A 23,582-nucleotide genomic window follows, 5' to 3' on the forward strand; every position below is an offset into this window, starting at 1 on the left:
TTTTTAAATATACGCCTAACATAAGGTATTTTAGATACCACTCAATCATTCACATCCATTCTGAACACAGGTGGCGATGAGAAGGGCATTATTCACAATCTTCCTAAGGTGTAGATGCAGTGATTCGAGAGCACATTTGAAAATAATCCATCCATACTTTCTGCTTTAGCCGTTTTAGTATTGCGGCTTCATTTCAGCCAAGGTTGGTTGAAAATACAGCATGTTTTAGTGTTCAACATTACTGCCAAGTTATAGGGAGAAATCTTGTAACTTTTCTTATTTTGGGTAACCTGACATTTTTTTTTCATCTTGTGTATGAAATACACAGTTCTACATAGTTTCTTTTGACGATCCATTTGTCTAATAAAAACGTTTTTTTTTTTTTTTTTTTTTTTTTTTTACTTTTAACATTAACTGTCATCCATGCCTTGTGCATCTTTAATGTATATATTTCTTATTTAGTAAGGGACATGGAGGAATGTGAAGTATTGCTGAGTTGTAATTCCAATTAAAGCTGCAAGCAGCGATGAACGGGCCCTCGCACCCGGGCTCACCGCCATCGTGTTGCTTTAGTAAAAAGGTGAACGTTGAGAAATATGCATTTAATGTCCTAAATATAAGTGGAATATATCAAAGTATATCCCATATATGTGCCAATCTTACCGTTGCCAGCAGGTGGCGCTATCATTATAATGGAATATTGGCCTTCAGATGTGTTCAGGCCAGGACTCTTATCGAACATGTGAAGTTTGGGGAAGATTGAACATTTTATGCTTGAGTTACAACAACTTCTCTTGCTGTGGCAAGACATCAAATTTTGTCATGGCGCCATGGAAACGCCCTTTAACAAAAACTCAAGATCTCCAAAAGTTAACATTGCACAGGCCTTTAGATTAGACTGACCACAAAATATATGTTAATCTCAAAAAAATTATAGGAGTAGTTTGTCGCAGCGTAAAACATGTCACTTCCTGTTGCCAATAGGTGGCGCTATGACTATAACTGAATGTGGGCATGTAGATCTGTTAAGGGCAGAAGTTTTATCTAACATGTGAAGTTTGGGGCAGATTGGACATTGTATGTCTGAGTTACAGCAACTTCCTTTTTCATGGCGAAACATCGAAATTTGTCAGGCCACCATGGACACGCCCTTTAACGAAATCTAAAGATCTTCGCAATTTAACATCGCAAAGGGCTTAAGATTACACTGACCAGGTTTGGTGTTGATCTGAATAAATCTCTAGGAGGAGTTCGTTAAAGTACAACCCCTGAAAATGGCAAAAACAAAGCCAATATTGCAGAGAAAATTCTAAATAACCGACTTCCTGTTGGGATTCGGATTTCGTACCAAGAGACTTTTTTGTAGGTATTGGTGTGTTACATGTGTATACCGATTTTTGTACATGTACGTGAAACATAGCTCGAGGCGCACTCTGTTGAAAGTGTATAGGTGGCGCTATCGAGCCATTTTGCCACACCTGATGGAATTTTGGCCTTCAGATGTGTTCAGGCCAGGACTCTTATCACACATGTGAAGTTTGGGGAAGATCGGACATTTTATGCCTGAGTTATAACATCTTTTATTCCCATGGCGAGACATCGAACTTCGTGACGGCGCCATAGACACGCCTTTTAACGAAAACTCAAGATCTTCACAACTTAACATCGCACAGGGCTTTAGATTAGACTGACCACAAAAAATACATTGATGTCATAAAATTTCTAGGAGTAGTTCATCGCAGTGTAAAATATGTCACTTCCTGTTGCCAATAGGCGGCGCTATGACTATAACTGAATATGGGCATGTCAATCTGTTCAGGTCAGGAGTCTCATCAAACATGTGAAGCTTGGGGGCAGATTGGTCATTGTATGTCTCAGTTATAGCAACTTCCTGTTTCATGGCGAATCATCGAAATTCGCCAGGCCGCCACGGACACGCCCATTAACGAAAACTCAAAAGCTTCGCAATTTAACATCGCAAAGGCCTTCAGATTAGGCATACCAAATTTGGTGTTGATCTGAATGAATCTCTAGGAGGAGTTCGTTAAAATACAACACATGGAAATGACAAAAATGACACAAAATTTGCTCATAATATTAGTAATAACCGACTTCCTGTTGGGTTTCGGATTTTGCTCCAAGAGACTTTTTTGTAGGTATTGGAGAGTTACATGTGTATACCGATTTTCATACATGTACATGAAACGTAGCTCGAGGCGCACACCGTTGAACGTGTATAGGTGGCGCTGTTGAGCCATTTTGCCACACCCACTTCTGAAACCCATATCAGACGTAAATTTTCGCCAGTTCTGAGGTGTGTGCAAAGTTTCATGACTTTTCGAGCATGTTTAGGCCCTCAAAAATGCGATTCATTTTGGAGAAGAAGAAGAATAATAATAATAATAATAATAATAATAATAATAATAATAATAATAATAAACGGAGCAATTCCAAGAGGGTCCTCACACCATCGGTGCTCGGGCCCTAATAAACGTCAAACCCTGTAAAAGCCTGAATGACTGTGATTCAATTGTAATACCGCAGCATTCCACTAGAGGACAGTCATATACAGGTCACATGCAAGCTTGTCGAGGATTTCTGATATGCTGTCCATGTCTAGCCTACTTTTTTCTGTTGGAATTTAATGAATTGTTAATTGAAATAATTAATACAGTGTGTTAACACAATATTAGATTTATAGGAAATGTTAGATAACAGATGAAAACAGAGGAATTTATTTTTGCTCATTTTTAAATGCAGCACAGTCAAATTAGCTTATTTTAGCCACACTCTGTCTAAATGTTGCACAGCTTGTGGCTTATTTATATTACGTAACGGCGCGTTAGGTTATCTTTCCTACATATTATTAATAATGGGTGACTAAAAGTCTTAAACGACTATCTCACCTTCTGCTCTCTTCGTTTAAAAGCAAGTCTTCATAACCGTTCACTTGGGCACTTTCCAACAAAAAGCGCGCGAAAAATGATGCGCACCCACGAATGAATTTATTGTGAATTTTTAAGCTTTATGAGGTTCTTTTTTTTCCGCCATCAAAAAAAATAAATAAAAAAAATAAAAATACTTATTAGTAAGCATTAACATGAACTTAGGTCACTGTAGGTCAATTTGCCAGGACTGGATGACAACAAATACATAGCCTACTAACTTTAGGTGATATGTTACTGATATCATACAAAATATATGCAACATTTCAGACTCTACAGAACATTACTACTATATGTCCTTTTAAATGAACAGACTGCATGTTTACAGCCAGTTTCTTTTAATCAAAAATATGAATACAAAGTGTTTTCATGTCTGCTGACAGTAAATAGTCATATATACAGAACAGTTTGAGGTTGTCCAGTCCAGACATGGGTACGGACTATAAAACAATTCTGATAAAATATAGTAAAATATGTGCTTGATAAACAGTCAGTCGTACTGTTGAGTATACAACATACTTAAAAAAATTACAGCATTTTAAAATGCATTTATGAAATATGTGGTAAAATAAAATAAAAAACAACATGATTTTTGGCATACAGTAGATGCGCTATTTTGATTTATTATATGGTTAGCTATAGCCTGCTTAAAGTGACCATGAACTGCCATTCGCAACCCATTTTACTTCCATAATATGACTTCTTTCTGAGTAAAACTGGGATGTTCAGTGATGTACGTTAAGTAAATAAATACAGCCACTTTTGAGTTTGTTTCACTGGTGCATTTATTTCCTGGAAACTGGATGTTTTTGTATCCAGTGAACCAGAAAAATCATGAACTTCTTTGCTACGCAATTATGAAATGACCACAGATCTAGAATGAGAAATAAATACCTTATTTACAGTAAGGTAAATGAATGTTTATAAATACAGTTTACATATTCAATTTAATACATTAGTTTTAAAATATCATCATGGGGTACAAAAACACAATATAGCAAATTCCACACTTCTAAATTGAAAAAAGCTACCACACATCTCTGAGATAACAACATGAGTTTATTTCTAAATACTTGGCCAAAAACATTTAAAGGCAAATATAGCAACTTAATATGTCACATTTTAGGTGATGTCCCTTAACATATGCGGCTATGAAACATAAGAGTGGGTGCTGCAATTCAAACTAAAACCGCTTACTTCCACATATGTATTACACGTAAATATTCATGAGGAGTGTCTGTAAATAATATGGAATAGACCTTTCATTTGTTTTCATCAAGGCAAAATAGCATCTTTAGTTAGCAAAATAACAATCAAAGCAGAAACAACAAAAAGAATCAAAACAATGAAGTGAAAAAGTGAATAATTCCAATTGTGCTGTCAAACGATTAATCGCATTCAAAATAAATATTTTTGTTTACATAATATGTGTGTGTGTGTGTAGTGTGTACTGTGTATATTTATTAATACACACACATACTGTATATATAAAAAAATATTTACATGTGTATATTTATAATCATAATTTATTTAATATATAAACAACATATTTTTATTAAATATATACATGCATGTGAGTGTATATACAGTATACATACATAATAAAAATACAAAGTACACACACATACTGTGTAAACAAAAACTTATATTTTGGATGCGATTAATCATTTAAATAATGAACTAATGTTCCAACATCTGTTTTTTGGTCAGTGTCTTTTCGTTTATAGTTAAACAAGCTCCACTTTATAGAAAGTAGAGGATTTTCTGTATTACTTTGAACAGTAAAAAAACGTTTAAAACATTAAAATGAGCATCTTTACATATTTTTGCTTACATTTAAACAAAATAAAGAAAATGACATCATACAGTTTCCATACAGAGGCATTAAGCTTATCAGTTCCAATTCATCCTTTCCAATGTGCTTTAGTTTGTGTCACCGCAGACATGAAATGTTTGGTCCTACACCAGAGAGCCAGCCTGGTTTTGCGCTGGCACCATAATGGGTACCCCTCCCATGCGGGAGATGTTGGCAGCAGTTACAGTGGTGGGCAGCACGGGCTGACGAGGAATCTGAGGCTGAGCGGAGGCTGGCCGGGTCACTGAGGTGTAATGAGGTGTGCCCCCATTGGTGCTGGGGGGTCCCGAGGGTCCACGGGGTGGGGTGGGGTTGTAGCCTGGCAATGTGCGCTCCAGGCTGGCGTCTGCTGGAGGCTGCGAGCGGTAGCCTGCTGTGCTGCCCGTGGCTGTGAGGATGGACGCGGTGTCGGAGTGAGGGTAATGGTGGTGGTTCTTGGTGTCTCGTGGGTAAGAGCTGGTGTGAATGGAGGACAGGGTGCCGTTTTTAGAGATGATGTCAGATCCAGTGCCACTCTTGGCCCATGAGACGCGTTTGGGAGCCTGAGCATCCTCTCTGTAACACACAAAAACATTAGTGTCGAAACAAGTTAGAAATCACTAAATCAATCAATAAATCATAATGATCTTACTTGATTTCATTAGCTAAATCCTCCTCAGTGTCCTTCCGTCTTGTCCACATGAAGACGAGGAAGAGAATGATGAGGATGAGAGCCACAATACAACCAACTGTGACACCAGCGATCATCCCAGCATTAGTCGCTGTATGAAAAGTGAATGTATGCTTAATGTACTTAATGTACAGTACACTTTTTATCATCATACAACTTAAATGACTAAACATCAAGTATGAAAAAGAGAATGAATACAACCTTTTAAAAAACAGTAAGATTTAATTTTTGGTCCCACTTTATATTAGGTAACTACTATGTACTTAGATCAAAAAAAAATAAAAAAAATATTGTGTTCATATTGTATTGCAAAACAGCTTTGCTGGTACTGAGGTGGGATACAGGTAAGGTTAGGGACATGTTTAAGGGTGGGTTAAGGTGTAAGAGATGAGTCAACAGTTTAATTATAAATGTAATTACAGAAATTAATTATATGCAGTTTTTTTTTAAATATAAGTGCAATGTAAAATCATGTATGTACCATTGTATCAAATTATTTATTTACATTTATGTACATAGTAGTAGTAGTTAAGGCCACCTAACATGAAGTGGGACTGCATTTTTTATTTTACTTTTTATTTTCAACATTTATTCTTGAATTTCCAGCATCTATTATTCCAGTGTTCAGTGTAACATGATCCTTCAGAAGTCCTTCTAATGTGTGACCCTGGATCAGAAAACCATTCTTAAGTTGCAATAGACAACAAAACATTGTATGGGTCAAATCTGTCAATTTTTCTTTTTTGCCAAAAATCATTAGTAAAAGTATATAAGCAAATATGATAATAATAATATCATTATATTATAATAATCATGTTCCATGAAGATATATTGTAAATTTCCTACCATAAATATATCTATATAAATATATAATTTGCATAGCTAAGGACTTAATTTGGACAACTTTAAAGGCGATTTTATCAATATTTAGATTTTTTTGCACACTCAGATTCCAGATTTTCAAATAGTTGTATCTCGGCCAAATGTTTTCCTAACTTATCACTGGGCAGCTTATTTATTCAGCTTTCAGATGATGTATAAGTCCCAACTTCATAAAATTGACCCTTATGACTGGTTTTGTGGTCCAGGGCAACATATGCTGATTTTCTGCTCATAAAACATTTCTAAAAATCAATGATGAAACCAATTGTGATGCTTAATTATTTTGTGGAAACTGTAAAACTTTTTTTAGGATTCATTAGTTAGTGTGATGTTAACATAAATGTCTTTACTGTCACTTTTGATCAATTTAATGCATCCCTGCTGAATAAAAGTATTAATTTCTTAATACTTTTGAGAGCTTATGTACAGTATGTAATGAGCAAACAACAGTACGTACATGTGATGACCTCCAGGTTGATGTAGCACGTCTCCGCTCCTGCAGAGTTAGATGCAGTGCACATGTATTTCCCTGACATATTACTGCTCAGATTGTTCAGCTTTAATGTTCCTGCTGTTTCATCTACAACAACAACAGTATGAGGGTAAAGTTAGACTTACATGATCACAAAAATAATTCAGCCTGAGATTAGAAAAATTCAAATATTTGAAAGCGAGATCACAGAGTGTCACAGTAACTGATAAAATATTGCTAGATGAATGCCAGCAATGTTTATCTAGTATATCCAAGGATTTGATTCCAGTGACTCAAGAATTACATAACAAAGGTCAACAAATATATGGTTTTAAGGTTTAATCTCAGGCCAAACGGTTTCCTCGTCATGCTTAAAGGATTAGTTGAACCACAAAAGAAAATTCTGAAATGATTTATTCACCTTTCATGGTGTTTAAAAAATACACTCAAAACAAAAATGATTCAGACACCAGATATTATTTTGATTTTGATAATTGATTGATTTTTACTAGTGGGTGCATGACACTATAGTTCATTTATGTAAGTGAGGACAGCAAAATAAAGTAAACTGTGGCATATTATACCCAAAAATTCTTCATACATAGGACTATCAGTAAATCTGATAAAAATATTGGACCAAAATTATTCAGACACTTTTACCTGACCATGTTTTCCTTTAATTGCTAATGCAACCTTTTTCCACCACAGACTGAACAAAATTTAGCATTTCTTGGTAACTGGTTGACCTAAATTGGGTATCATCTGTGTACGTAAATTTAACAGCTGACAACTAACCTAGTTCTTTACATACCTTTCTATTAAAGTTAATGAATTGGTTTTGACAGTTTAACTCTTAACTCTTGTCATATTTTATTACCATTTTCTAAACTGTGATAATGTGAGAAATGTTGAAGGTGTCTGAATAAATTTTGGTTTGACTGTACATACTTACCGTCCTCAATTGAACACATAAGAAAAAAAAAGAAAGAAATACAACTGATCATCGACTGTATGCACTCTTTTGAAGTAATGCGACATCTAAATATGAAAAACCAACCGAAATAAAGTTAAAATTTACTAATATTCCTCCCTTGTAGTGAGCTGTTACCTGTTGCGACTGTATCCAGAGTCAAGTAGATGACTTACTAAAGTATAGTGTTATGCTACTTTCTTTATCAGTTGGCATTCTTACAAATTTCACCTCTTTCCACAAAAGGAATAAAGTGTTAAGAATTTGAAACAACATTAGGGTGAGTACATTTTCATTTTTGGAAAAACATGTTAATGCTAATGCATGCTAATAGAATGAAGAATGAATACCTTAATGAAATCTATTCTTGTGTCTTACTTGGACACACAGACAGACTCACTTTGTGCGGGAGGGAAGAAGACTTCTGAAGTGGGGCTGGTCTTGGTCCACTTGTATTGTGGTGCAGGTTTCCCATCATCAGAGTTACAAGCCAGAGTGATGTTCCCTTTAAGAACAGGCCTTCCTTTAACTTGACAAACTGGAACCGAAGGAGGGACTAAAAGAGACAGGATGGGTTATGATGTTAAATCCAGGACAAGCATCTGTCATGTGTGTTTTATGATGTGTGCACAACAGTATGGCAGTAAGTACACACCTTTAACATCAAGGGTGAGCTCTCCAGTATGTCCTGTGATGCCTGGTATAATAACCTGGCACATGTACTTCCCTGAGTCTGATGCTTTGGTGTTGTTAATGTACAGGGACAGGTTGGTGTTGGGCATATTATGCATAAAACCAACTCGCCCTGCAAACTGGGAAGTGCTATAACTTAATTTTCCACCAACATATGAGATAATCTAGAGAAAGACAGAGAAGAGGGTGGGAGGCATTAAAATTGCAAATGAGGTATGAATAGATAATAAAAGACAGGAGGTTTAAGGTGAAATACTTTTCACAATATACAGGTATATTTATTCATTACATTTTATTAACACACACACACACACACAATTATAAATTAATTATTAAAAAAAAATTAAATCATTAAATACATTTCTAATACTAATTAAATATACTGAAAAACTGTTTAGGCAAGCAGCTTGAAATTTCTAAACCACTTGTGTAAAAATACAATAAAAAAATGGAATGATGTAAGATCATCAATCTGTTAGAGGCTGGGACAGAATTTCTCAGCGGACAGGTCTAAAGGATTCATATCAGCTGATTCCTCAGTGTGCAGATTTAATCTCAACTGAAGAAAATGCAGGATAGAGGATTTTATAATCTGCAGATAATGAGGTGCTGTGTAATGCAAAATGAAAGACAATTGCTGCCAAGAGTAGACATTTCAATTACAGTTTTTACACTAGCTTCTAAGGTAAGATGGTCTGAGCTTGCAGGTAATATGAGATAGCAGTCTGCTATGATGATTCACATGACTTTGTATTTTTAATATGGTTAATACAAAAAAACAAGTGATTCTGTGATAAAGACATTTGTCGACATTATGTAACTGAATGAAAAACAAAACAAAATTTCCATATTCAAAAAGTGATCATTTTTAAAGACACTTTTTTTTAATCGGTCCAGAATATTATTTCTGTCTCTGCCATTCATAATCCAAAATCATTACATGCACAGATGGTGCTAAACTTTCTGGCATCTGCACAAAAACTAACGAATGAATATAATCCCACCCATAATACCACACCATTTCCAAATCTAATTTGGACTGACATAACATTATCAGAATATATTATAAATCTCTGCTGAATCCATTCGGCGTATTCGAGTATGGGTGATAATGAGGAGTGGGATTTTATCAGTGTGCACTCTTAACCTCTGGAACTCAAGAGCCTGAGTGACCGTTACATCAGCTGCATGTCATGTTACCTTCTGAACCACCATGATATATATATATATATATATATATATATATATATATATATATATATATATATATATATATATATATATATATATATATATATATATATATATATATATTTTTTTTTTTTTTTTTTTTTTTTTTATGGAACTATGATATCAGTTTGAAAACAGCCAATATATGCACAAGACCCAAAATACTGCACTCCTTAAATTTCTCAGCAACCTAGTTAATTAACTATGTTACTTATTACTTATGATTATTAGAATGTATATTTCATAGTTTACAGACTATTAACTTTTACAACAATTCTTTGTCTCTCATTTATTCCATCAAAAAGAGCTTGATATATCCCTAAATAATAATAATAATAATAATTATTATTATTATTAAGGGATTATTGCAATTATTTATTAACTCAATTATTACTTGTTTATTAATAGCTATAAACACTTTATATGGGAATTAAATATAGTATATTTTAATATGACAAGCATAAATTCTGCTTTTATTATTATTATTATTATTATTATACTAAATTCTACTGAATATTCATTGTTTCAGTCTACTGTACACAATACTTACACTACCTTGGGTTTTTATTTTAATCCTACTTCGCTTGTTGTTATTTTGTTTGTTTTTATTAATTATTTTTCATCATTATTTCTTATGTTCATCTTATTTTACCATTTTTAGCTATTTATTTAATCCACAGTCGTCAAAGTAGCTGACTAGGTATACTTTAAATAAATAAAAGCAACAAATAACATGTTCATGTTTTTAAGACCAAGATTTTAGGGTGTTATAGGTATATATAACATTTGTAAAAATTTGTAAAAAAAAAAAAAAAAAAAAAAAAAAAGTATATTTATTTAATGCTGTCTCTCAATTAATAAGAATAAGAATATATAAATTGCAATACAAATTAATAATAATACAAATTATACAAGTCTGTCAACACAAACAAAGAAGAAGAAGAACAAATAAGAAAGAGAGTCACCATTTCTGTGCTGCTGGACATGTAGTTCCAAACCACAGTATTTTTCTCAATCTCCACACCAGTGTACGAAGCCTGCAGCACTACCATCTTCCCTTTGATCACTTCTACATTTTTCTGAGGCAGCTGAAGTTGGGCAAGGTCACCTGGAAAGATAAAGAGAGAAAGCATAAAAAAACACTCAAAAACACTAAATATTTCCATTCAACCCGGCTGACAGCCTACAAGTCCAGGTGCACTCATTTGAAACCCCAATAGAATCTCCGAAACATTCAGGAGTGACATACACTCCCCCAAGTGGAGGTAAACAAGCTGAATCCAGCTGTCCTGGTTGTCCGTTTGATCCGCCAGCTTGGCTGGGATGCTTCGGCTCAGCTCCCAGTGAAACAAATACGCACCACACAGAGACTCATAAGAGAGAATCTGCTTCTAAAATCCTCTTGTCACTTATGATTTCAGATGAAAGTCCACAGGGAGAAAAACTGGGTGACGCAACTGCCGAGCATCTTGTTTTAGGCTTAGCAGAAGGTACGTGGGAGGGAGAGGGACATTCACAGGGCCACTGCAATGAGCCTCAATGTATATTGAATTCCCCTCGCTTAAGTGTAAACCCACTAATCCTCAACTAGAATCCTGTTTGTACTCATCTTTCGGACATTTTCTTCTGCTATATGTTTGCGGGCTGGTATTTCACCTGATTACAAAATAGCATTGATAGTCAGTTTGCTTCCATTGACTCACCAAATAATGCCATGGCTCAATTCAGAAATTTAACCCATATGTGGGACTGGATCATATGCTGAATTGCATTATGAATGTATAAAGGAATTAAGCTGGTTGTCTGGTTGTGTCTCTTCCAGATGTACAGTATCTTGCAATCAGTGTCAGTTCTATTGTTTACCAAAAGAAGAAAAATATCTCTTAATCCAGTTTTCCAGTCTGCCCCCATCTGTCATTAGAGGGCACTGTCGAGGAACAGAGGTCATGGCGGTCATCCAAAAGCCATTCCCTGAACTGTTCCAACTGGACTTTGAAACACTTCTCAGGGTGAAAGATTTATAAACAAACATACAGAGAGGACCGGCAACATGATACAGTATAATGACACGTGATGTAGGCTTTGTGTATGCGTGTGCATAATATATATTATTTTTATTTTAGGATCATTTTTATTGCTTCTAGTCTATCTGTTGTTAACGAATTGAAAACTAAAGTCCTTGGTAGGTAAAATTATTGATTTCTTTCCAAAAAAACAACAACAACAACAAAAACCTTACTGACCCTAAACATTTTGAACAACAGCAAATATTAAATGGTCTTGATAAGTATTTATGTCTTTCAAACTCAGATTAAATTAATTTAGTTTATAATTAAAACATAAGATTAACCGGCTTTCTAGCAGGAACACTAGCACTTTAAATCAATAATATACAAATGTTCATCCATAATTCATTATGGGAATATTTCCCATAATCTGCATGCTAGGATACCATACAAAGCATGTTAAGCCCTAAGCAGCTTAGAAGTAATGCTTAAAGACAGAGAAAGAAAAAAAATATATATATATTATTTTCCATGAACTTTTAGAACAAGAGTTTGACCTTCTTTTTTGATTGTACAGCACTTTGGTCTGCAGGTGCAGTTATAAAGTGCTATAAATAAAGTGAATGCAATGAAATGCATGACTGCCTGCATACCAGTAGAGGGCAGCAAATGGTATGCAATAAACTCATTATACAGTAAATAAGAACATGGACACCAAGAATATGGTGTTTTGTTCTTCATTCAGTACTTCAGAGCTTCTGAATCATTAGGTGCATTGCCCAGCATTCTCCTCGTCTCTAGAACGCTGTACTAAAGCCTCAATAAGAGATTTAACTAGTAGCTGACGCTCAGTAGGGAACGTGTTAGCATCAGCCTCTCTCATTAATAAGAGCACTTTTGAGAGTGTTTTCTCTCTTGTGAACACAGAGTTTCTCTGATCCACGTAAGAATCTTCTAAATTGTCCTATTAAACTTTCTTATCGAAAGAGCAACCTCAAACAAACATGAAGCTCTTTAACAAAGCCATAGGAGGAAAGCATCCTTGCTGCGGATGTGACTTTAAGATTAGTGTGTGCTAACAAGAGACCAGTTCAAGTGAATGTCCACTGGTCGTTTAAGGATGATATATGATTCCTCTGGGAAATGTGTTAAGGGATTTTTTCTGATTTACTGTGAGAATGACAGAGGGAACAAAGCAGAGAGACCATTTCCTGAGTCTTCAAGCGTAATACCATCACAGAATTCTGATATAGCTCCTAATGACAAGACATTCCAGTACTGTCCCAATCCCATCAGCCTAATGAGCCCACAAATGATTTCTGGCATTATAGTCCTCCAAATCGCACATTTGTGCACACAAATGTTTTCGCTGATGCAAATGTGTTTGTGTTTGTTCCGTTGTGAACCCCAGAAAGTTCTGAGGAAAGCTCTGAGGACAGGTATGGGCAATGAGGAGAATATGTAAAAATAGAAAGCAGCTCATGTCAAGTCAAATAATGAACACAGACTTTTATATTTAAGACTAATGCTTGACAGGTGTCATCAGCTATACAACAAAGATGCACAAAGTATAGTGTCAATAAAACTTAAACCTGCAGACTAACATTCATAAGATTAAGGTCAGTTAGAATTGATAGTTTTATTCAGCAAGGACGAATTTAATTGATCAAAAGTGATCATATAATTTTAAATAAATGCTGTTCTTTTGAACCTTCTATTTGAATGCTTAAAAAAAAAAAAAAAATTAATTAATAATAATACAAATCGTTCTTGAGCACTAAATCTGGCATCTTACTTTGGTTATATAAATCCTCACAATTATAATTATACTTCTACTCAGCGACACTCAAACATATAATGGGACTGCATGTAATTTATCCCTGATATAAGATCAGGTTATTAATTCATATTTTGCATTTATGCACCGCACCTGTTTAACATCAGCTGAGCCTAAAGTTTCTGTGTGGAACATTTTGCTGAAAACCATCTAATTTCTGTGATAAACCCATTATTCTAAAGTGCTGCGCTAACATAAATCAAGACTCTTAGTAATTATGCTTAGCATATAGCTTAAGAAAAACAATGGCTTTAAATGTCCTTCATGGTCTCAGATACTAACCTTACAGTGAACAAGAAGATTCACTGAGAAACCAATTGTAAGAATGAATGCAAACTTACTTTTCTTTTTGGGTGACAAGACCAAAACCTCTTAATTTTAAATCCCACCCCTCCAACAACCATGTTACTCATGTAGAGACACTTTTCACAATTCAGTTAAGTCCCGCCCTACATTATCATCTCACTGAACATCAAATTTCACTATAAAATATGTCACATTATGAACGATATTAAAATCATGTTGACTTTAATGTAACTTTCTTGAGGGAATCGTGGATAACGTGATTCACGAAGACAAGAACATGGCAAGTAGAACACAGTGTGAGGTTGCTCCCATACGAATTCTCATGTGCATGACGTAAATAGAGATGTTGATGCTTTTAATTACAGGAAGATCACTGTTTATTTTTAGAAGCTGGCACTAGGCTCCGATGAAGATTTTGGGAAGGCCTTTGGTGCATCTGACAGTTTGTGTGGATGCCAAGCATTGGGTGGAGGTCACTAACTCTATCTACACTGCACAGTTACCGTTAAAGCATTCCTACCCTGGGTCTTCAGTCAGATCTGAGGCCGAAGGTCTTTTTAAGATGAGTTAACACCCAAAATGATTACAGATGCTCTGGCAAAATTAGTCAAATGAAAATGACAAATCTAATCTCGACTATAAAGCCATGATCAGATCAACCGGAGAACTGATGGCCAGGGTGGAGACATACACAAGTACACTGCAGATCTGAGAGATTGACAGATGTTTTCTTCATAAAACCTTGATAAAACCTTTATGAAGTGGTTTCGTAATGAACACTGGATGGGGGGTGGGGGGGTCTTATTTGTGTACCTTCAGGAAATAATTACTATCTGAGGGACATCATTTTAATATGCCGACTAAATGATAGCTACTAAAACACAGCAGTGGAGGTTTTGCAAGTATTTCTATGGTTTGGCTATTTTTTTCACATAGAATGCCCTTTTGTTGTCATATGAGAAGAAAACCATTATGACTTTTACTTCGGTACACCAATTTCTGTTTAAAAAAAATAATAATAAAAAGTTTGTTTTTAAGAACCTATGTGTAGTACATAAATGTATAAATGTAAATGATTTCTTCTTCTAGAAGTTTGAACATTGAACAGTGTATAGAGAAAGACTTTCAGGTTATCCTCTATCACCTCTTTTAAAATACTACTTATCTGACAAGAAAACTCTTATTCCCTTTTCTCATTTTGAAGTCTCTCTCCCTCTACTGCAATTTTTCTTTCCAATCTCATCTTCCTCTCTCTATTATCTCTCCGTAATTACAGACAATGCTTCTATCAAACTGTGACTCTGTTTGGTTCATTTGAGAAATATTTATAAGTCATTAGTTTAATTGCAGAAGTAAGATGTTATCCACAATATCTGTGGCGTAATAGAGGGCAGTGCGGGTGAATGTGATGATGAAAAGGAATCATAAGTCTCTGCAATCGACTTTAGTGCAGCTCAAGGTTAATTGAAGCAGTAATGAGTGCGCAGAGACAAATCTGATTCATGTGGATGGTGAAAAATGGACAGGCAAAGACTACAGAAAATATGACTCCACCTCAAGTCAACCAAAAAAATAAATGAATAAATAAATAAATGAAAATATTATATATATACATTTTCTAAAAGAAACGCAGATGACCACATCATGAACAGACATCTGAGTTTTAGATGAATGTAAATAAACAAATCTACACCGAGTAACTAAACAGAAGTTGTATTTTCATTTGTCCATTAGTACAACTGATAAATCGAAGAACATTTGTGTTGGATAAAAGGGAGTTAATCTTTTCTCATATCTTTTAAGCTGTTGCGCTTTTTACAACGTCATTGGTCACATGATAACGTCAACATGGCGGATGATATCTGGATCACATTCATTCTTAATGAGATTTGGCTGTAGAGTATTTACTCTTTTAGTGCTCATTAAGTAAGTACTTATTGAAATTAAGTACCTACTCATTGAGTATGTCATTTCAGACACAGAGTGTTTCCTTCTTTCCTGTGCATCGTGTTAAAACATGGATAAAAGAAAGAGAGCTGGGCCAGATAAGACGAAGACTGGGACACACTCCAACAGCACATAAAGGACACACACACACACACACACACACACACACCTGCATCCCCATCTAAGACCCTGAAATAACTTCAATATGAGCCCGTGTTGCTGCTGCATCAATCGCTTCGCTCAGGATGCTCCTCTGGCCCAGATCTGATCGCTTCAAATCAACACGGTGACTGACAGCTGGGAGTCGAATCTGTAGAATACTAAGAGGTGGCCGGTGATGCAATCTGTCCAGAAGACATCGGATCAACATGATGAACTGTGCTGGGATTACCCTGTGTTTTACAGGAGCCGCAAAATGAGATCATCTGTGACACACAAACCTCATACATTTAATCTGATTCAGAGACACCATCCATCATCTGAGTTTAAGGTTGAATTAATCAAACCTCACACCACTGCTGTCATAAGTGACACAAACCTGTTAGTGACAGCTGAAAAGAAAACTCCCATGTTAAAGTGACCCTATAAGGGCTTTTTGAAATGTACCTTTCCATGCAGTGTGTAACACAGCAGTGAATGAAAACATCCTGAAGAGTTTTAAATCTAAAAGTGCACTGTGTATAAAGACATTGTCTCTCAAAAGAAAGAGTCAACTCTAAATCATTGAAACGAGTCGTTTTTAAAACTAATCCCAAGACGTTTCTTGTTGACGTCAACATTAAACATTAGCATATTGCTAGCCCATTTGTTGGTCTTTTCCGTTTGGTCTGAATTCAAATTTAATTTCATTCTTTGCCACTTGTTGCCGCTTTTGGAGCAGTAAAATAGCGGTTACACAAAGCAGCGCTGCCCTCACAAATGCTGCTTTATCAGGCAAGATCCAATTGGACCAACCGCCACAGATTAGCGTCACGCAAAGCCAAAGGAGGGGTTTGGAAAAATGAATTAAACGAATCGTTTGGGAGCTGTTGAGCAAATAAGGTACAAATAAATGCATATTATAAGACAATGTATGTTTTTTTTTATTGTACGCATGTCAGCCTGTTGTTGGGGACTCACAAAACCAAAATATGAACCTTTCATTACCCATAATAGGGGCACTTTAAATGCAGTGAATTGAACAAACTAAGAACTGTAAGACGTGAACAGTGGTGTTTGAAGCATTAAATTAAATATTTTAAATATATACAGTTCTTTAAAATTTCCAATCCAGTTCAATGTATCACGGTTTTCACAAAAATATTAAACAGCAAAATAGTTTTATATTGTATTGAATGTATTATATTTTAAAATATGTGTAAATAAAAAAAATGCCTTGGTGAGCATAAGAGAGTTTATTTATAATTTTTTTTTTACCAAACTGTACATCTCCTCAAATACAGCTACAAGCAGAGTATGCCAAACTATACCCATCTTGCATAAGTAAAATTAAGAAAAATGACACATTTTATAATCAAGCCACATGCTGAGAATGAACGTCCAAAAACGAATTACTCATCTATGAAGACAACGTAATTACCATAGCGCTCCGGCCCTCTAAATCTTATGGAAAAGAGTGCAGATAAATCAATGAGACCAGCTTTATCTCTACACTCTGCAGAGCTAGTGTATCAGGAAAGAGATACGCCTCAGTCTAGGATGGATGTGGTTTATCAGACTGAGTTTGAGGAGCAGTGTGGACTTTTCGATTAAGACTTGCATTTCAACGAGGTTCTTATATACGTCAGACGCTTGACCACAACAGTAGATAAAGCTTCTCTGGTAGCTGAGTGAGGCATTAATCTTAAATTGACGTGAGAACCGATAAAACAAATGTTTGTTGAGCTGAATAAAGAATCTATTAGCCTGAATACCACCAGAAAGAAAAACAGACAGTCTTTGCCTATTTATCATGTACCGTGAAAACATAGTTGCAACAGTGCTACTATAAAAATATTTAGTATTTTGTAGTGGAAAAAGTCAGTTTCAAGCCAAAAATGCATCACTAGCAACACTATCAGAAAGGCTGAGTATCATAGGGGATGGATTACATTACACTCTTAGAAGACTTAGAGTTCCCACACAGTGTCAGTTCAGTTTAGCAACGCTGTCACAAAAATACACATAGCCCTGATCTGCTACTCCAATTCCATAGTTAAACCAGTCTTAAAAACACACAAGGCCACAACAGATGAGTAAAGCTCATGATAGGGGAAGCTGGAAGCAGAAACAGCAGGTCGTGATGTTGTGTTTGGCCGTCATTAATCATCTCTGTTTTGCATTTTTGATTCTGAGGAGCTCTGATTAACCCGAGGATCAACAGAAACAAACAGAAGCAGAGAGGAAGTGGATCCTGTGGCACGTCTCGACACACAGACACAGTCATGTCTGTCAAGTCACGATCATGTTTTCCTTCTGTTGTGATCAAACTCTCAAGCTGTATCTAAAACAGCATATTCCCAGCGTGAATGCTGGCGCCTGCTTGAATACAGAGAAAAACAGACAACAAGAACACAGCAAAACTATTTCATCTGAAAACAATGGGTTATGAAAACACAGTCCCTGAGAAAACAGTGACGACCGGTTTATGGGATAAAAAACAATTTATAGAATGTCACCACCCTTGACAAACTCCAGCAGGGATCTATTTCAGCCACAAGACAATCACAAGAGATAACACTGTTTTTCTTTATCAAAAGGAAAATTCCAGGTTATTTTATCTGATTTCAACTGTTTATGGATTACTAAATATTTGTTTTTAAAATAATGGTTTTAAATATGTGACTCTGGACCACAAAACCAGTCTTAAGTCTCTGATGTATATTTTTAGCAATAGCCATAAAAAAAAAACATTTATAGGCTATGGGTAATCGATTTTATCGATTTTTCTTTTATGCCAAAAATCATTAGCAAATTAAAGTAAAGATCTTATTCCATAGAATATATTTTGTAAATTTCCTACGGTAAATATATAAAAACTTCATTTGTGATTAATAATATGCTGTGCTAAGAATTCATTTGGATAACTTCAAATATTTAGATTTTTTTTTGCAGACTTTTTGATTTTCAAATAGTTGTATCTCAGCCAAATATTGTCCTATCCTAACAAACCACACATCAATGGAAAGCTAGTCCAGGGTCACACACACAAACACACACACACACACGTATATATAAATTATTTCTATAAATTCCAACTATCTCTTGTAATTTAATACATATTACCAAACTGTAATTAATGATATCCAATTATCCATAATTATTAACAATAAGTCAATAATAATTTTCATGTTATGCCTGATAACTGATAAATGATGTTAGATGATGGCCAGGGTAATCTAAATATAAAAATAGGGAAAAGTGCAAAAAATAAAGATACAGAAAACCCAGCAACAAAGTATGCCAAAACATGCAATAATAATAATAATAAAATACATAGATACAATACAATATAATATAATATAATATAAAAAGTATTCCCAAAACAGTCATTCACATTTAATTTATACAAACTGTAATTATTTAGAATGTTCCTTTAAATGAAACAACTAAAAGGAGCGGCTCAATTTTAAAACAGCAGGAAGACTAATTTCATATGTCTTCTATATGAGGTTTTTCCTCATTAATGTACCTGAAGTCATAAAAGCAGGTTTAGTTCATAGCTGATGCCATAGAGGAGTAACAGCAGTGACGTCATCTTCATTTCATGTCACTGACAGGTGGTCCGACTCTGAATGTAATATATGCCATCAAGCTGCTCCTGGGTTAATCATGATCTAGACACCCACGACCCAGATAGAGCTTAACCACCGCTATGGGCTTGATAATCACAATGCATAACAAATCTCATTAGAGACCTGCTGATCTGGGATCATATTTGTGGTGTTTATATCAGTTCAGGTGATTGCATTATGACACAGGGACGTTAACCAGTGTCATAATCCTTTTACTTGTGTTGCTAGAGAAATTTGATCCAGGCCATAGGCTCCAGGGGAGCTGTTACTGAGATAAATATGTCTCTCAATCAGGGGTTTTTACTCATCAGGAGTTACCCAGAAGGTTTTGAGTATGACACTCAGCCAGCGTTGATCTCATAAAAGCAAATTCAAAGCAAAAACCAAATCCAGCCCTGACTTCAAAGTGTTTGAAAAAATAATTCCTGACATTGACTGAAATCTGTGTTCTCCAGCGCTAATGTAACAAATCCAGATCTTTAAATAACTCCAAGGACTCTCTATCATTTTTTAAATATAAAATACAACTTATTATTAAATAATACAATTACATAATTAAAAAAAAAAATATATATATATATATAGAAATATATAGATTTTTTTAAAGATAAAAAAACATTATTATAAAATAAATACGCATTTGAAAACTATAAAAGAAAATTAAGACAAATTATATGAAAAATATATAAATTAAAAACATAATAAATAAAACTCAAATTATATGAAAAATATATAAATTAAAAACATAATAAATAAAACTTTTAAATAAATACATATTTTAATAATAATAATAAAAAGATTAAAATAATAAAAAATAAATCCTCCATAAATCCACTTTGACTCTTCAGACAAACACATCAGAAAGCTGGCTGGTTGCATCCCAGTGTGATTTTCGTCAAGGGCTGTCTGGTATAAGGCTTCCATAGAAAAGTTATTTGCACTTGAGTGCACAGTCTGACCTTGAGCAGCCATGAGTTCAAAAAGAGAAATGGACAGACAGCGGTCCACCAGGACCATCTAAGCATTTATCTGCCTCCTGTTGAGAATGAGTGCTAAGAGAGAGTGAACTGGTACACACTTCTGAAGGCACAGAAATGCAGCAGGACAAGCCTCACGGTGGCACCTTAGCATGTCATCTCCTTCACTCGGCCAAACAGCTAGTCTTTTTGCAATTCTCATTTGGGCTAACTGCAAGAGATTGCGTGTTTGTCCAGTGGACCGACAATAAGCTCTGACTTGCCTTAGCTATTGGATTTGACCCTTATTTCAGAATTATGAGTGTTTGGTTCAATTTCCAGAGTAAATATTAAACCTAATAATAGGTTTCCTCCACAGGGAGACAGAAGTAGATTTGAAAGGATACCCTGAAATGAATGCACATGTTCGTGAAAATGTGCATGTTAAGTATTTGCAAATATTTTCCTGTTAAGTTAATGCCAAAATAGTTCAAATAAATGCAATATAAAATGCAAAAGGTTCAGACAATGCTCATCAGCATATCAAATGATTATCTTTCTTCTACTATGGTGGTTTCTCATAATGACATAGATGAGAGAATCTAAAGCTTCTCTTATGGGTGAAGCTTCTGAGAGAAGGTGTGACAAATAAACTAATTACTCAATGTGTGAATTAAGAAGATGGCAAGATAAGCCACAAGGCTTACTGCTGACTGCTCAGGGTTAATGATCTGTCTGATCTAGAAATCCGGCCTAAAATCTCTCTCACAAATCCCCCCACATACAATAAAAGATGTACATAAAATAATATAAAATAACAGACTTATGGGGGAGGGGGGTGGCATCACAGCTTCTTCTGTCATCAGTGACATTTGCTTCAGCCACCAGCTTGTTATTTATCTACAAGAATAGCAAATGTGTGGGAATACAACCATTCCTCTGCTGCCCACATTATGGCTGAATCCTCTAAACAAAGTGCGATAATACCCACAGATCAACAAAGGCCTCTCAAATACAAAGGGCAAAAAATAAATCAGTTCACAGCTGTCAAACATAAGTGACTTAATAAAATCCACTTATTCACATTTCACACACTTGTATGAAATAGTCTATGTGATGTGTACGAGATCCTGTATGAATGAGAAGGCCATGTTTTTAACAACTGATATAATATACACTGATGGACAGCTGAGCCAAATAATCAGATGATGTTTGGATATTTTGACATTATTATATTCAACAAAACATAAGGTTGCTTAGCTGATAAACAGAAGTGTCAGTTTGAGAGTCTTATCAAATTGAAAAATCTAACTGAAAACTAAATATTTGAAATACATTTTGAGAATGAAAATGTTTATTTTAATTTCTGAAATATGTGCACATCTTATGCAATACCATTTTGTTAAATTACATTTATCTTTTCTGTTAGACACTGCCATTTTTGGGAAATTATGGACATTTTTGTAATAACAATAATACATTTTAACTGGCTGAAAGTCATAACAAATGCAAATGTAGCATTTAATTGAGCTTAAAGGGACAGTTCACCAAAAAATTAAAATTCTGTCATTAATTACTCTCATGTCGTTCCAAACCCTTGAGACCTTTGTTCATCTTCGGAACACAAATGAAGATATTTAGAGATATTATATCTATAGACAGCAAGGGTCATATCGTGATCATGGCACAGAAACATAGTAAGTACGTTGATAAAATGGCCTAAGTGACATCAGTGGTTCAACCTTAATTTTACAAAGCTACGAGAATACTTTTAGTGAACAAAGAAAACAAAACAAAACAAAAATATTCAACGATTTCTTCTATTATGGAGCAGTACTCTGCAATTATCGATGCATTGTTGACAATCAATGAATAAAGTTGTTATTTTTGTTTTCTTCGCGCATAAAAAGTTTTCTTGTAGCTTGGTAAAATTAGGGTTCCTTACTACGTTTCTATGCCTTGATTGTAGTAGAACCCTTGCTGTCTTTGGAGGGTAAGAAAGATCCCGGATTTAATCAAAAATATCTTCATTTGTATTCCGAAGATGAACTTAAGTTTTTCGGATTTGGATGACATGATGGTGAGTAATTAATGACAGAAATTTCATTTTTGGGTGACTTAACCATTTCATGCTCAATGCATCTAATGCAACATAGAAACTGCAAGTACCTTCAAAAGGTGTTGTTTAAGATGATTAACTGCAGCTGAGTTAAGTCTATGGACGTCCTACCACTTCCTTCCCCATCACAACATCCCCTGTTGCACTTTCTGAGATTGGGCTCATCTTCTCAGGCAGTGTCTAAGCCTAGTCTCTTCCCTTTAATCTTCTCACAGCTCAAAGCTGCCCCACTCACTCATTCATTTCAACTCTTCAGTGCAACGAGACACCTTTTTGGCAAAACCTTCACAAATATCTGAGATTGCCACCACAAAGACAATGACCAAACAAATGACTAAAAAAATTTAACAATCTGAAACAAAACAGAATTAGCAATAATTAGCTTCCAAAGCAGTTAGGCTAGTTCGTTTAAGAGGATCAGAGTTGATCTTTTATGCCATTTTGAACAGCGAAAGCTTCACCGTTGTTACTTTGATGAACGGATGATCTGTCAGGGTGGAATTGAAGAGCATTAGCCTGCCAAAAATACAGTTTTTGCCATCTCTCTTCTAACAAAACGCATTCAATGCATGTCTGCAATACAACGCTCTGTTGCAGTGAATCCCAAGGGACAATAAACAATAGCCCTCGCTACCGAATCCCAACAAAGCACTCCTTTACAAGCCTCGCTTTCCAACAGGAGTCCGTTTTCAAGAAGGATGTGTGGAGGCCTGGGTAACAGAGTCACATTACCCTTTAAACTTCGGAGATTAGATTGCAGACCTTCAAAACAGTGGCCGTGATAATCTGCTGCGACTTCTTCCATCATGATGGACATCTTATTCTGTAAAGTAGGTCTGAAAAATCGGTTCAACTGCAGAACGACTTACTGAAAATCTATTTTCAAATAAAACCAACAAAAAAATGTTACAAACCACAGCC

General features: G+C 35.1%; 1 protein-coding gene across 1 annotated transcript in view; it reads right to left on the bottom strand.

Annotated features, from left to right (window-relative positions):
* Positions 1-4,525: 4,525 nt before the first annotated feature.
* Positions 4,526-23,582, bottom strand: part of LOC113098151 (endothelial cell-selective adhesion molecule-like) — a 30,218-nt gene continuing 11,161 nt past the window's right edge. The window contains exons 2-7 of the mRNA XM_026263098.1: positions 10,683-10,825; positions 8,450-8,651; positions 8,195-8,350; positions 6,810-6,932; positions 5,432-5,561; positions 4,526-5,355 (exon numbers count right to left, since the gene is read on the bottom strand). Coding sequence (XP_026118883.1) covers positions 4,905-5,355; positions 5,432-5,561; positions 6,810-6,932; positions 8,195-8,350; positions 8,450-8,651; positions 10,683-10,825 — 1,205 coding nt within the window. The 3' untranslated portion in view covers positions 4,526-4,904. The remainder of the gene's footprint in view (positions 5,356-5,431; positions 5,562-6,809; positions 6,933-8,194; positions 8,351-8,449; positions 8,652-10,682; positions 10,826-23,582) is intronic.

The sequence above is a fragment of the Carassius auratus genome, unplaced genomic scaffold (assembly GCF_003368295.1).
Source record: "Carassius auratus strain Wakin unplaced genomic scaffold, ASM336829v1 scaf_tig00216425, whole genome shotgun sequence".
Taxonomy (NCBI): domain Eukaryota; kingdom Metazoa; phylum Chordata; class Actinopteri; order Cypriniformes; family Cyprinidae; genus Carassius; species Carassius auratus.